Source organism: Oncorhynchus keta, chromosome 32 (assembly GCF_023373465.1).
Source record: "Oncorhynchus keta strain PuntledgeMale-10-30-2019 chromosome 32, Oket_V2, whole genome shotgun sequence".
NCBI lineage: Eukaryota > Metazoa > Chordata > Actinopteri > Salmoniformes > Salmonidae > Oncorhynchus > Oncorhynchus keta.
In genome coordinates, this window is record NC_068452.1 from 14,036,981 (window position 1) to 14,052,915 (window position 15,935).

Below are 15,935 nucleotides of genomic sequence, written 5' to 3' on the forward strand. Positions count from 1 at the left end.
ACGTTCTGACCATAGTTCTGTTTTTTATCTTTGTTTTAGTATAGTCAGGGCGTGAGTTGGGTGGGCAGTCTATGTTTGTTTTTCTATGTTGGTTTTTGAGTTCGGCCTAGTATGGTTCTCCATCAGAGGCAGCTGTCAATTGTTGTCCCTGATTGAGAATCATACTTAGGTAGCCTGGGTTTCAGTTTTGGGTGGTGGGTGTTTGTCTTCCGTGTCAGTGTTTGTCGCCACACGGGACTGTTTCGTTCATTTCACGTTTGTTTTGTATTTCGTAGTGTTCAGTTTATGTTTTAAAATAAATATTATGGAAACTTACCACGCTGCGTTTTGGTCCTCTGATCCTTCTTGCTACTCCTCCTCGGAAGAGGAGGACGATATCCCTTACACCCCCGTGCTTCATTGGGATGGTGTTCTTCGGCTTGCAAGCCTCGGCCTTTTTCCTCCAAATATAACGATGGTCATTATGGCCAAACAGCTCTATTTTTGTTTCATCAGACCAGAGGACATTTCTCCAAAAACTACGATCTTTGTCCCCATGTACAGTTGCAAACCGTAGTCTGGCATTTTTATGGCGGTTTTGGAGCAGTGGCTTCTTCCTTGCTGAGCAGCCGTTCAGGTTATGTCGATATAGGACTCGTTTTACTGGAGACATAGATACTTTTGTACCTGTTTCCTCCAGCATCTTCACAAGGTCCTTTGCTGTTGTTCTGGGATTGATTTGCACATTTCGCACCAAAGTACGTGCATCTCTAGGAGACAGAACGCGTTCCCTTCCTGAGTGGTATGACGGATGCGTGGTCCCATGGTGTTTATACTTGCGTACAATTGGTTGTACAGATGAACGTGGTACCTTCAGGTGTTTGGTTCATCCTTGGGAGCAATTTCCAGACTTGTGGAGGTCTCCAGTTTTTTTCTGAGGTCTTGGCTGATTTCTTTTGATTTTTCCATGATGTCAAGCAAAGAGGCACTGAGTTTGAAGGTAGGCCTTGAAATGCATCCACAGGTACACCTCCAATTGACTCAAATTATGTTAATTAGCCTATCGGAAGCTTCTGGAATTTTCCAAGCTGTTTAAAGGCTCAGTCAACTTAGTGAAGGTAAACTTCTGACCCACTGGAATTGTGATACAGTGAATTATAAGTGAAATAATCTGTCTGTAAACAATTGTTGGAAATATTACTTGTGTCATGCACAAAGTTCTTTGCTCAAGGGCACAATGGTTATATGTGGCATATTAGATGGTCTTATAACTGATGTTTCATCAAACAATACCCCATCCCTTAAAACGTCTTATGGCTTTAGGGGCAGTATTGAGTAGCTTGTATGAAAGGTGCCCAGAGTAAATGGCCTGCTCCTCAGTCGCAGTTGCTAATATATGCATATAATTATTAGTATTGGATAGAAAACACTCTGAAGTTTCTAAAACTGTTTGAATGATGTCTGTGAGTATAACAGAACTCATATGGCAGGCAAAAACCTTAGAAGAAAGCCAAACAGGAAGTAGGAAATCTGAGGTTGGTCTGATTCTGGTGAAGATCGTCAAAGGTAAAGGGTATATTTATAATGTGATTTCTGTTAACTCCAACATGGCGGATAATTGTATTTATTTTCTGAGTGCCGTCTCAGATTATTGCATGGTTGTGCTTTTTCCGTAAAGTTTTTTTGAAATCTGACACAGCGGTTGAATTAAGGAGAGGTATATCTATATTTCCATGTCTAACAATTGTATTTATTGACATTTATGATAAGTATTTCTGTAAAATGATGTAGTTCTCTGCAAAATCACTGGATGTTTTTGGAACTAGTGAACGTAACGCGCCAATGTATCCTGAGATTTTTTTATATAAATATGAACTTTATCAAACAAAACATACATGTATTGTGTATCACAAAGTCCTATGAGTGTCATCTGATGAAGATCATCAAAGGTTAGTGATTCATTTTATCTCTATTTGTGCTTTTTGTGACTCCTCTCTTTGGCTGGAGAAATGGCTGAATTTTTTTGTGAGTTGGTGGTGACCTAACAATCATTTGTGGTGCTTTCTCTGTAAAGCCTATTTGAAATCGGACACTGTGGTGGGATTAACAACAAGATTACCTTTAAAACGGTATAAGATACATGTATGTTTGAGGAATTTTAATTATGAGATTTCTGTTGTTTTGAATTTGGCGCCCTGCACTTTCACTGGCTGTTGTCATATCGATCCCGTTAACGGGATTGCAGGCCTAAGAAGTTTTAAAGGCACAGTCAACTTAGTGTATGTAAACTTCTGACCCACTGAAATTGTGATAAATTATAAGTGACATCTGTCTGTAAATAATTGTTGGGAAAAATACTTGTGTCATGCACAAAGTTAATGTCCTAACCGACTTGCCAAAACTATAGTTTGTTAACAAGAAATTTGTGGAGTGGTTGTAAATTTGTTGTAAATTACTCTAACCTAAGTGTATGTAAACTTCCCGACTTCAACTGTAGGTTTCTATCCAATTGGCGACAGATTTTCATGTGAATATTCAAAAATATGCTTAAAGAAAATATGCTAATTTTCCCACCAGTGGCGTTTCCACCAAAGTGATTTGTTGCGGATAAAAATCTGTGCATGATGACCTAGTGCACACAAAATGTACTCTTAGCTTAAGTTTTCATCTAGCGAATAAAAGTATAATCTAATGTGGCTAATGTGCTTCCATCCCATTTAATCATAGTGGGAGGACCACACACCATATCATTGCGACTCCAAGTTTGCTTTGATATGGTTATTATATCAATATTTGCGTATAAAGGCACTTCCACAGCCATTTCTTGCATAATTAATTTTACTGACACAAAAAGGTCAAACCGTGTCAAACGAACAAATCTGTCGGCATTTATGCAATTGTACCAAAACTTCCTGTTTCCATCACAGCTGTCGTGATTTTAAAAAAAAAATTATACGGTATGACTTTTTTAGTCGCATAAAAACTGTGGTTGGAAACATGGTTTATGTTACGTAAGTTTAATGAACGAACTATACACTGGAGAGACGGGACCAGATTCACCAACAAGGATTGAAGTAGCTTCCTATATGTGTAGTTTCTTTTTGTTGGGTGGTTTACTCAGATCGGTTGTGAAAAGTGAATAATTATTTGTAAGTCGCTCTGGATAAGAGCGTCTGCTAAATGACTTAAATGTAAATGTAATTAGGAACACACCCATTGTGGATATATCTTTACAAAATGAAATGAGCTCTTAGCAGAGATACTGAGATATGCAGTCTGGATTTATTTTGGAAACTTAATTTTCATGCAAGTTTATAAACCAAATTTAATGACACATGATCAAAAGTTTCCAAGGCTGTCAGTTTATTAGTTAAAAAAATTAAATAGCAATGCAACTATTGACATTGCAGCATAATCTGAGGAGAGAGAAGGGAAATGCTTAATATACACTACCGGCCAAAAATACCTACTCATTCAAGGGTTTTTATTTTTTGTTGTTGTTGTAATTTTCTTCATTTTCTACATCTACATTAACCTCTCCTTCCAGACTCACATTAAGCATCTCCAATCCAAAATCTCCAATTCCTATTTCGCAAAACAAAGCATCCTTCACTCATGCAGCCTGCCTCGTAAAACTGACTATCATAACGATCCTTGACTTCGGCGATGTCATTTATATCTCCCTCTATGTCTTATATCTCCCTCTCTAACTTTAAGCATCAGCTGTCAGAGCAGTTTACCGATCACTGTACCTGTACTCAGCCAATCTGTAAATAGCACACCCAACTACCTCATCCCCATATTGTTACTTTTCCTCTTTCTCTTTTGCAAGTGTGTTAATGCTCCAGTGTTAATGCTAAATTGTAATTATTTCGCCTCTATGGCCTATTTATTGCCTTTACCTCCCTACTCTTCTGCATTTGCACACACTGCACATACATTTTTCTATTGTGTTATTGACTGTATGTTTGTTTATGTGTAACTCTGTGTTGTTGTTTTTGTCGCACTGCTTTGCTTTATCTTGGCCAGGTCGCAGTTGTAAATGAGAACTTGTTCTCAACTGGCCTACCTGGTTAAATAAAGGTAAATATATATTTTTTAAATGTAGAAAATGGTCAAAATAAGGAAAAGGCTTTGAATGAGTAGGCATTTTAAAACTTTTGACCGGTTGTGTATATAAATATTTCACTTAGTAAACGCTTTTATCCAAAGCAACATACAGTACAGTGAGTGGATTCATTTGTTACATTTGACGAGAGAGCTGCTTTCAACTTCTTGTCTTATAGTGCCTGCAAGATGGATGTCAAATATGCATGAATCTTTAATATCACCTTTATTTAACTGTTACATCATATTCATTAAATAGTTATGGATGACTCATTCAACCTCAATCCTCGCCCCTAAAACTTTTCGCAGTTCTATCAACTTACCTGGTAAAAGAAGGTTTACAATTCATAAATTCTTTATCTAGATTGTCGGGGCCCCATTCCAAGTATGATCCATGATCTCGCCATCACGGTTGACAACTCCATTGTGTCCTCCTCCCAGAGCGCTAAGAACCTTGGCGTGATCCTGGACAACACCCTGTCGTTCTCAACTAACATCAAGGCGGTGGCCCGTTCCTGTAGGTTCATGCTCTACAACATCCGCAGAGTACGACCCTGCCTCACACAGGAAGTGGCGCAGGTCCTAATCCAGGCACTTGTCATCTCCCGTCTGGATTACTGCAACTCGCTGTTGGCTGGGCTCCCTGCCTGTGCCATTAAACCCCTACAACTCATCCAGAACGCCGCAGCCCGTCTGGTGTTCAACCTTCCCAAGTTCTCTCACGTCACCCCGCTCCTCCGCTCTCTCCACTGGCTTCCAGTTGAAGCTCGCATCCGCTACAAGACCATGGTGCTTGCCTACAGAGCTGTGAGGGGAACGGCACCTCAGTACCTCCAGGCTCTGATCAGGCCCTACACCCAAACAAGGGCACTGCGTTCATCCACCTCTGGCCTGCTCGCCTCCCTACCACTGAGGAAGTACAGTTCCCGCTCAGCTCAGTCAAAACTGTTCGCTGCTCTGGCCCCCCAATGGTGGAACAAACTCCCCCACGACGCCAGGACAGCGGAGTCAATCACCACCTTCCGGAGACACCTGAAACCCCACCTCTTTAAGGAATACCTAGGATAGGATAAAGTAATCCTTCTCACCCCCCCCCCCCCTTAAAAGATTTATATGACTATATGGTGGAAAGACTACTGTATTTATTTCTTTTTTACTTTTGCGTTTTACTAAGAAAATACTGTATGCTTTTTATTTAAGTAATATGTGTTCAGGAAGTGTAAATGTGTCTAATAAGCTATAAGTTTGTTAATGAATATTTATATTTTGTGTTTTTAAGTTATCATTTAAGTTTTACTTGGTGTTATCACTGTTACTTACACACAATTATTGTAAAGTGGCTGTTTCACTGGATGTCATAAGGTGAATGCACCAATTTGTAAGTCGCTCTGGATAAGAGCGTCTGCTAAATGACTTAAATGTAATGTAAATGTAAGTATGGAAAGGCATGCATTACTTTCACGTGATTCATTCATTAATGTCAGTGAGAGACTTGCATGAAAATGTTTGTCAAACCCACAGATCTAAGGTTAGAAATACCGCCCCTTAGTGATGTTATGGAAACATGATTGTTTCCAAATCATGTTGCACAAACCAAGGCCCTTGAGATTTGCATAAAGTTTAAAAAAACATGATATTTCAGAAGGGGAAGTAACCTAGGTGGTGAGTGGGGGAACTCCTTCAGGGCGATGGTCAGATCCTCTTCTCTGTTCTGCTTTACCATGAAGATGTTTTTTTAATCTATTCCCTTCTGTACCAGAATTCATAAGGTCAAGGTGAGAAACAGGAAGTGTGAAAGACCTCCAGTATTTCAGTTGAGTGCAGCAGCAAGGGACTTTGCACAAAAAGTGATTAATAGATGAACACAAAAGCTCTGGGAATATATTGTTACAACAGAGAGACATTAGTCACTTGTTTGATCACTGTCCATGCACCAATAATTGGAATTTGTAATCAGTCATTCAATGAATTTTCATGTGTATATATGTGTATATATTTATTATATGTGTATATATTTTATTATATATATTTTATTATTTTATTATATATTATATTTATTATTATTATTATTATTATTTATGTGTATATATTTTTACAAATGAAGTGGTCAAAAAGAAAGCATGGGCCTCAAATCCACAAAGAGCAAAGGTGACTGGAGTAAAAAAAAAAAGACCCTCAACCCTTGAGAGGTAAACCCATACCTCTCTGACTGACTGATCAGATAGTTCAGGGTTCATAATATTGACCACCAATGTCAGACAGTTGTCCTTTAAAGGCAAAGTCAAAGCAGAGCCTGGCAATGTTGCCAGCACAGCATGGTGGAAGCCAGCCAACAGGGATAAAAAACACTACAATCATATTCCCTCACTGTATAGTATTGGGCAATATTTTACTACTACAATACAGTACCTATAGTACTACCACATACCACCACTTCCACGTTGTGCTACAATGACAACTACTGCTACTACAGCTACAAAGTACATAACTATTAAGAAGATAAGTAACACCAACTTTTTGATCCAAAGACAAATCCTATAACAGGAGGTTGGTGACACCTTACTTGGGGAGGACGGGCTCGTGGTATTGGCTGGAGCGGAATCAGTGGAAAAATGGCAAATACATCAAACACATGGTTTGATGCAATTCCATTCACTCTGTTCCAGCCAATACTATGATCCGTCCTCCCCTCAGCAGCCTCCACTGAATCCTATGTGTATGTACCACCCCTCCACCCTAGGCTCATCAGTCTCTCTCTTCTACCCATTATCTTTTTCTCCTCTTTATTTCCCTTTAGTTGTCTCTATCCCTCTCATGGCCTCTCCCTTCCCCTGATCGATCTGAAACCCAGCCCTGCTGCATGGGACCCGTTCTGCCGCACTGTGCAATAACGATCTCCTGTGTGAGAAATGACCCTGACTCGCTTGAGGAGGCACAGTGCTGGTCTTCCACCTGCAATATTGCATCCTCTGCAGTTGCTTCACAGGACAAATCTTTTGACATTTCACACCAGGATTTACAAAAAAGAATCCCTCTACTCTATAAAGTTCTTATGTCTTTTTCACCAATCGAATATATCTCTTAAGAAACTCTACGGACATTTTCCTGGTGAAGTTTCGGCCAATATTACTGATCTTGTGAGAAATGTGGGATACAGGTCTGGGATACGAGTCTAAATCGAATCTAAATCAAATACAATAATCTGGCGGACAACATTATTTGTGCTGTATTTCCTAATAACACATTGATTTACATGATTTCATGACCAACTGTTTCATAACATTGACCAAGTAGCTAATATAATCCACTCTACAAAGCATTATGTACCAACTACTCTCTTGTTCTTCATATATGTTAATCCATTGTCACGATTCAATTTCATCAGGTGAAATGGCTAAATGAAAACAACTAGGGTAATAAAGATATTGATCACATGGTTAATGTCAAAAATGATTCTGGGAAAGCCTCTGCAGTCTGTATGACCACATGTAATCATGATCTGAGAAAGGTCTCACTACTAACACGAGATACTGAGATTGATCTGTCACTACATGGACTATGGACACATTTTCTCGTTCGCCGTACTGAATCTCAAATACTATCATGGTCATGAACAAATGAATGAATCTGCCACATTCCTAGAGACAGATAAAGATGGAGACTGGTATGGGCAATGTGGCGACCTCTTGTAGCCATGATTTAGACATATTACAGGTGAGTAATTGTAGCGCTGTAATTTGTTGAAGATGGAACTCTACAGCTGTAGAGCGGGCACGATTATCGTATAAACGAATGGTTATGGATGAAGACCGTCTGAAAATAAAAGTTACATTTTAATGTCACGTACAAATGAGGACATTGTGCAATATTTAGTTTCTAACTAATGTCTGAGTCTTTAAAGGAAATTAAGTTCATGTATATATAATTTGATATACAGAAGAATATACATAACTGTCTTATGATTTATATTATCTTGTTTTGATATTGTCAATTTAATTGTACAGTACAGTGAAGTACAGTGAAATGCCTTTCTAGCAAGCTCTAAAACCCAACAATGCAGTAATCAATATTTAGTACTAAAATAACATTGAAGTACAACAAAATACATACAAAATAATAAAATAAGAACATGAGTTGTAAGCTAGCTACTGGGTCAGTTCCAATACATGTGCAGGGATACTGGAGAGGTAGATACAATGCCTTCAGAAAGTATTCATACCCCTTGACCTTTTCCAAATGTTGTTGTGTTGCAGGATTAATAAAAAATGTATTACATTGATTTGATTATCACCCATTTGTTTAGACATTTTAGCAAATTTATTGAAAATGAAATACATACAAATCATTTACATAAGTATTCACACCCCTGGGTCAATATGTTAGAATCGCCTTTGGCAGAGCTTTGCACACATGGATTGTACAATATTTGCCCATTTATTATTTTCAAATATTGGCCTGTTGGAAACTACAACTCCCTACTACATTACACAGTTCAGGCTAGATATGATTTATCTCTAGAGAAACTGTGTAATGTGTGCATTGAGCTCACAGAAAAAAAATGAACAAAGGGAATTTAAATAATTGAACAGACGTTGTTTATTCGATCAGCACTACTTTTTAGCCATTCTGAATCCTTCCTCAGGTCAAGCAGTTATCTCAGCTCTCTGGTCTGCCAAAAAAAACAAAGATCTGATTGGCTGTTCAGGGGATTGTGCTTTATGAATACACAAATGTAATTTGCACTGTGGGATAGTCTATGCCTTTTGGTGCAGTCTTTGGAGAAGAGTCTGAATGTGTATTAGGCATTGATGACCTCTGTTTGAACGGACAGCTAAAGCTGCATTTTGCATGCTTTGAGATGGAAAGTTATTGGGTTTTGATTGTGACCCGTGCTTCGCCTTAATCTGGCAAGTTTGAATAAAGCGTTGCTTAAAGCTTCACTCTAAAATATCTGATGCGAAGAGAAAACCAATTCATTTCAGTTACTTGGTTAGACTAATACAATTTCAAGGTTTCAAATAAATGCTCTCAAGACCATACCTGTGCTCATAGCCGCGGGAAGTAGGGATGCACCCCTTGAACCCCTTGAAAAATCTTAATTCATTTTTTTTTTTTTTACAAAACTAGTGCACTGGGCCTTTAATAGTCTTGTATTAGCAGACCGATATAAGATTTGTCCTTTTTGATTATGTTTCCTATCCCCAACATTACTTATTTCTGTGTTTGTATTGTTTTATGTGCCATGATTTCAACGTGGTACAATATATTCATCCATTTTAAAAGGGGTCACACTTTGCATTTCCACTGCCTTGATAAATAACTATGGTGAGGGGAAGCTGCTTTACTTTTTGCCTCTACTGCTTTGTGTTTGTGCTGAGTGCACCTAAATAAAGACCACTGTGTTACATAAACACAATGCAGACTTCTTGTTCCTGCGAGCTTCCAGCTGGCCATTCAAAATGTAATAAATAAATGAATTAATGAGACAAACAAAACCCGCACTGATATTTTTAGGGCAGTGAGCGGTTGTCCTCGGAGTAGTAGCCTACTAGTCGATGCTAACGTGCCAGTTCCACATGTTTATAGTAATGATGTTGCACAATATTACCTACATTTGATCTAATTAAACATTACCACTTCCAAACTCTCCACGAAAGAGATTTGAATTAGTCAAACCTGGTTAGTCAGTGCCAAATGAACTATTCCCAAATGCCAACACTTTATTGTTCCGACACTTTAGCTTTATGAAATAATTACTGTACATCTTTCTTAGGACATCACCACCATCTGACTCTCCATGTCGAAGAACATTTCATGATTCGGGATATGCCCTTTTAGTCCCCGTAAAAAGAGAAATCTTAACGCTACAGCGTACAATGACTTTTTAGACAGTTCTGTGCTTCCATCCTGTTTCAATGCCCCTGTGCACAAAGTGAGGTCCATACAGAAATGGTTTGTCTAGATCGGAGTGGAAGAACTTTACTGGTCTGCACAGAGCCCTGACCTCAACCCCATCGAACACTATCAGAATGAATTGGAACGCCGACTACGAGCCGTGCCTAATCAGTGCCCGACCTCACTAATGCTCTTGTGGCTGAATGGAAGCAAGTCCCAGCAGCAATGTTCCAACATCTAGTGGAAAGCCTTCCCAGAAGAGTGGAGGCTGTTATAGCAGTAAAGGAGGACCAACTCCATATTAATGCCCATGATTTGGAATGAGATGTTTGACGAACAGTCCACATACTTTTGATAATGTAGTGTATGTTGGAGGCTTAGGGACATTATGCTATTTTCCTTCAGTTTAGAAATGTTTATGTCATAAGTGTCCAAAGAAATACTTAAAGTCAAAATATTTAAAGGGTTGAGTAGATGAGTAGCAAATGTCATTTTGGACCCAATGATTTTAAGATGGGCTTGATCCCAACCTGATGTTCTGATTTCTTGTTACAGATAGTGTTCCGGAAGATCAGTGATGTGAAACGTGAGGAAGAGGAGATGCTCAAGAGGAATAACGAGGCCCCTCTGAACCTTCCTCCGGACCACCCCGTCCGTCGCCTCTTCCAGCGCTTCCGGCAGCAGAGGGAGGCGCGACTGGCAGTGGAGCGAACCTGTCAGGGGGAGCCACCAGACGTGGAGAAGGGCACTGTCCACCTGGAGCAAACCAAGGTCCATGAGGTCCTCGCCTCCACCAGCATCATCATGGTGACCGAGAGCCCAGCTACTCCCACAGCTTCATCCACATCTTTGTCTTTGTCCTCCAGGCCCTCTAGCCGAGTCATGCTTCATGCCCCTGCCATCCAAAACGGCAACCTCGTAGGCTGCAAGTCCGCAGAGCCTGCGCCAAAGACCAAAAAGGGCTGGGGTCGTTTCAAGGAGTCTGTTGTGAAAGCAGAGTCGTGGAGCAGCGTTTCTAAGGCCGAGTCCATGGAGACCTTGCCGGACAGGACTAAGTCCCATAATGAGATGTCTCTCAAGAAGACGGACTCTTGTGACAGCGGTATTACTAAGAGCGACCTGCGCTTAGATAACGTGGGTGACGCCCACACTCCGCAGGACCGGAGCCCTGTGCAGTCAGAAGGGAAGCTGGTTGTCTGTCCTATACCCGTACAGACCATGCACGCCTCTTTCCTGGAGCTGAAGCAGGAACTTAGGGGAGACATTGGGTCTCTTAATGGCCGCATGGCGGTGGTGGAAGCACAGCTGGCCGAGATGCTTCAACTACTAAAATCGAAAAAGGCCTCTAGTTCGAGAAAAGCCTCTCACTCATCCAGTTTCTTTGAGATGTCACGACCAGCATCCCCCAATTCCCATAAGGACGACAGCTTCTCACAATCTTGACACTGCATGTTTTGTCAGTCTATGCAGTGTTTCCCAACTCCAGTCCCTGATTACCAACAACAGTACACATTTTTGTTGTAGCCCCGGACAAGCACTGATTCCTGATTCAACTTGTTAACGATCAAGCCCTCAATGAGTTGAATCAGGTGAGTTTGTCCGGAGCTACACCAAAAATGTGTGCTGTTGGGGGTACTCGAAAGGGAGTTGTGAAACATTGGTCTATGGAACATGAAGTGAATGCATCCTAGAATTCATCCAGGAGCTGGCTGTGGTGTAGCAAAATTGTGAGAGAGGTTTTGTGAAGACTTGGGCAGTAAGATGTTCCTAAATTAGTACAGATGAGTAATGAAGGATTTTCTTACCATATTATTATTATTATTAGATATATGGGGTAATCTGGATTTTTTTTAAATGCACATCTGGATTATCTCTGCACCTTGAGGTACATTCTGTGCGATATTCCATCGATCTACTTTTGTAGGGGTTCAAACTGTAAACTGCATAAATAACGCTTTTGTTGTCTAATTTCTTTTCAATTGGATTCGTTTTAGTTTTAATTTGGTCACACTTTTCACATGGTAAAATGACTAACCCCTTAAGGAGGTTTTCATCAAATCTGTGCACTCAATTGAAATTAGCAATAATATTTTATTGCATTGATATAGTTTTTCACCTGGTCTCAAAGCACTTCAACTTGCAGGGAGTGATGTGGCCATGATAACATGAGCAGTGTGGAGCAACAGCGAAGATGCACATATCTGAAACGACAATGTCCACAGCGAAGATGCACATATCTAAAATGACAATGTCCACAGCGAAGATGCACATATCTAAACTGACAATGTCCGCAGCGAAGATGCACATATCTAAAATGACGAGGTCCATTGTTATTTACACCATTGCTCTCTCCTTGTGGTATTAAAATGAAGGGAAATGAAGGGAAAATCATGATTGTGAACTTTCAATGTATGGTGGAAACCATGGCATCTTTTCAACCAACATCCATCCTAAATTGTTATGGGAAGAAATCAATGTGAATTTGTCTAAACTATGAAACCTTTGTGCATTTTGGGTCATCACTGTTGATATAATATGCAAAGTATTGCCATCTATATTGTGTCTTTAGCATTTGAATTGCTAAATTGCTAATGTTAAAGGAGTAAAAGGAGATACTTGTACAGACAGGTCCAGAATTATTGGAACCCTTGATAAAGATGGGCAAAAAAGACTGTATAAAATAAACAATACAAATACTACAATTGCTCAGAGAAAGAGATTTTGTTTAACAAATAATAATTGTTTTCTCTTAAAAAAAGATAGGGATCCCCCCTGTTTTCAATATACTCCGGCACCCTCCCCCTTGCGTGGATAACGGCACCGACTTTTTCTGAAATGTTTTATGAGATTGGAGAACACATTGGGAGGGATCTTAGACCATTTCTCCAAACAGAATCTTTCCAGATCCTTGATATCCTTTGTCTACACTTATGGACTGCCCTCTTCAATTCAAAACACAGGTTTTCATTGGGGTTCAAGTCCGTAGACAGAAAGCCGTTGCAAAATATTGATTTTGTGGTGAATTAACCATTTCTTTGTGTATTTTGATATGTGCTTGGGGCCTATTGTCTTGCTGGAAGAGCTACTTGCGGCCAAGTTTCATCCTCCTGGCAGAGGCAACAAGGTTTTTGGGCTAAAATGCCCTAGTGCAGTACTTGGTAAAGTTCATGATACCGTTGACCTTAACAAGGGCCCCAGGACCAGTGGAAGCAAAATAGCTCATAACATCAAAAGATCCACCACCATATTTTAAAGTAGGTATGAGGTTATTTTCTGCATATGCATTCTTATTTTGAAGCCGAACCCACCACTCCTGTGCGTGGCCAAAGAGCTCTATTTGCACAGGTTCCAATCCAAGTGCCAATGCAAACTCCAAGCGTTGCTCTCAATGAAGTTTTTCTGGCAACCCTTCCAAAGAGCCTATTTGCATGGACGTGGCATCTAATTCTAAGACTTACTTGGTGACCTGAAGTTTTCCATAATTTTCCATCTTTGGCCCTTCAATTTTTCTTTACCTCCCTTTACCTCTTAATTGTTGACATAATAGTGGTAAGTGGGATATTTGTTTGTTAAGCTATTTGTTGTTCCTGTTGTGAGTTTTTCGCATTTTCCCATGGCGATTGATGATACATTTACATGTGTGTTACCTCGTTTTAGAAGTTAACAGGGAGCCATGGAAGACCACAATACAGTTATTTAATGAGATTAATTTAAAAAGAATGTTAATGCAGATTTTGTTTGTTTTTATAAGAATCTTTAGCGGTTCCAATCATTTTGAACTGTATCTTTTTAAAATATATATTTTCTCTGTGCAATTGTATTAGTAGAAAAAAAACAGTTTACTGTGCACTTGGGAAGTTTTCAAACCCCTTGACTTTTTCCACATTTTGTTACGTTACAGCCTTATTCTAACATGGATTATATTGTTTTTTCCTCCCCTTTTCAATCTACACACAATACCTCATAATGACAACGAAAAAACTGTTTTTTTAGAAATGTTTGCAAATGTATAAAAATACTACTGAATATCACATTTACATAAGCATTCAGAACCTTTACTCAGTACTTTGTTGAAGCACCTTTTGCACTGATTAAAACTGAGTCTTCTTTGGTATGATGCAACAATCTTGGCACACCTGTGTTTAGGGAGTTTCTACAGATGTTTCTCTGCAGATTCTCTCAAGCTCTGTCAGGTTGGATGGGGAGCACCGATGCACAGCTATTTTTTATAGCAAAGATACACCCCCTTAGTCTACATGACAAACAACAGATGTGTGGAATGGGTCACATGGTTAGGATTTGTATGAAAGAAATGAATCATTCACAGCAGACTATCTACTGTAAAGACTGTTCTCATTGTGTGGAAACCAGTCTAGCCCCCAAAACAAGGTTCCCTTCATCATTATCCATACCCAAGCCATCTCTCCCTCGTACCTTCCAGTCAGACTTGAGCAGTCAGATCTCTCTCACATGAATGGAATGTGGCTTGTTAGGTTTATCACCTAAGGCATCGTAAATCTACTATCAGCATTAAGCCCCAGAGGCCCACTCTCAGTTCACACAGACACATTAGAGTTCTAAGAACCCTATTCTGTTGCAAAGAACAACCATTTTATGCAATAACAGTATTATAACATAATCTTGTAGTTTTGCCAGTCTGAGGTCCTGAGCACTCTGAAGCAGGTTTTCATTAAGGATCTCTCTGTACTTTGCTCTGCTCATCTTTGCCTCGATCCTGACTAGTCTCCCAGTCCCTGCCGCTGAAAAACATCCCCACAACATGATGCTGGGGATGGTGCCAGGTTTCCTCCAGACGTGACGCTTGTCATTCAGGCTTGTCATTCAGGCCAAAGAGTTCAAGCTTGGTTTCATCGTGTTATCATGATGAATGTCATGTTCCTTTTACTGAGGAGTGGCTTCTGTCTGGCCACTCTACCATAAAGACCTGATTGGTGGAGTGCTGCAGAGATGGTGTTCCTTCTGGAAGGTTCTCCCATTTCCACAGGGGTACTCGAGCTCTGTCAGAGTGACAATTGGGATCTTGGTCACCTCCCTGACCAAGGCCCTTCTCCCGATTGCTCAGTTTGGCCGGGTGGCCAGCTCTAGGAAGAGTCTTGGCGGTTCTAAACTTCCATTTAAGAATGATGGAGGCCACTGTGTTCTTGGGGAGCTTCAATGCTGCAGAAATGTTTTTGTAACCTTCCCCAGATCTGTGCCTCAACACAATCCTGTCTCTGAGCACTACGGACAATTCCTTTGACCTCATGGCTTGGTTTTTGCTCTGACATGCATTGTCAACTGTGGGACCTTATATTTAGACAGGTGTGTGCCTTTTCAAATCATGTGCAATCAATTGAAGTGACCACAGGTGGACTCCAAGTTGTAGAAACATCTCAAGGATGATCAATGGAAACATCATGCACCTGAGCTCAATTTTGAGTCTAATAGCAAAGGGTCTTAATACTTATGTAAATACGTTATTTATGTTTTATATTTTTAATACATTTGCTAAGATTTCTAAAAAACTGTTTTCGCTTTAATTATGGGGTATTTAATCCATTTTCAAATGTTATCCATTGTATAATAAGGAAAAAGTCCTTAAACAAAATGTGGAAAAAGTCAAGGAGTCTGAATAGTTTCCGAATACACTGTATACAGTATTTTTTGCTAATCTTTATCAAGGGTGCTAATAGTTTTGCACCTGAGTGTGTGGCATTTACAGATTATGTATAAGGAATATAATGAGGACATTCTCACAGTTGCACTTTTGTCAGTTAAAGACACATTGTAGTCAATGCATGAGAACTGCATCTGAATGTATTTTCCTTGAGCAATTCTAAAAGACAGAAAATGAATCAGCATCTCCCAATACCCTTGACACTTTCCCTTTCTACTTTTATTAACTGACCAACTTGACCTCGGGTTGCCTTTAACAAATGTGTACTCTTCTTGGA

At 39.8% G+C, this 15,935-nt stretch overlaps 1 protein-coding gene across 8 annotated transcripts in view; it reads left to right on the forward strand.

Moving 5' to 3' along the window:
* Nucleotides 1-15,935, forward strand: part of LOC118365070 (potassium voltage-gated channel subfamily H member 1-like) — a 100,454-nt gene that overhangs the window by 72,864 nt on the left and 11,655 nt on the right. For 3 of the 8 annotated variants that reach the window (XM_052490662.1, XM_052490660.1, XM_052490661.1), the window contains one exon: nt 10,537-14,628. The exons of 4 other annotated variants lie outside the window; for them this stretch is intronic. In XM_052490662.1, the coding sequence (XP_052346622.1) occupies nt 10,537-11,424 (888 nt within the window). In that variant the 3' untranslated portion in view covers nt 11,425-14,628. Of the gene's footprint in view, nt 1-6,883; nt 7,650-10,536; nt 14,629-15,935 lie in introns of those variants that run through there. One more of the 8 variants, XM_052490664.1, reaches the window with a different exon arrangement.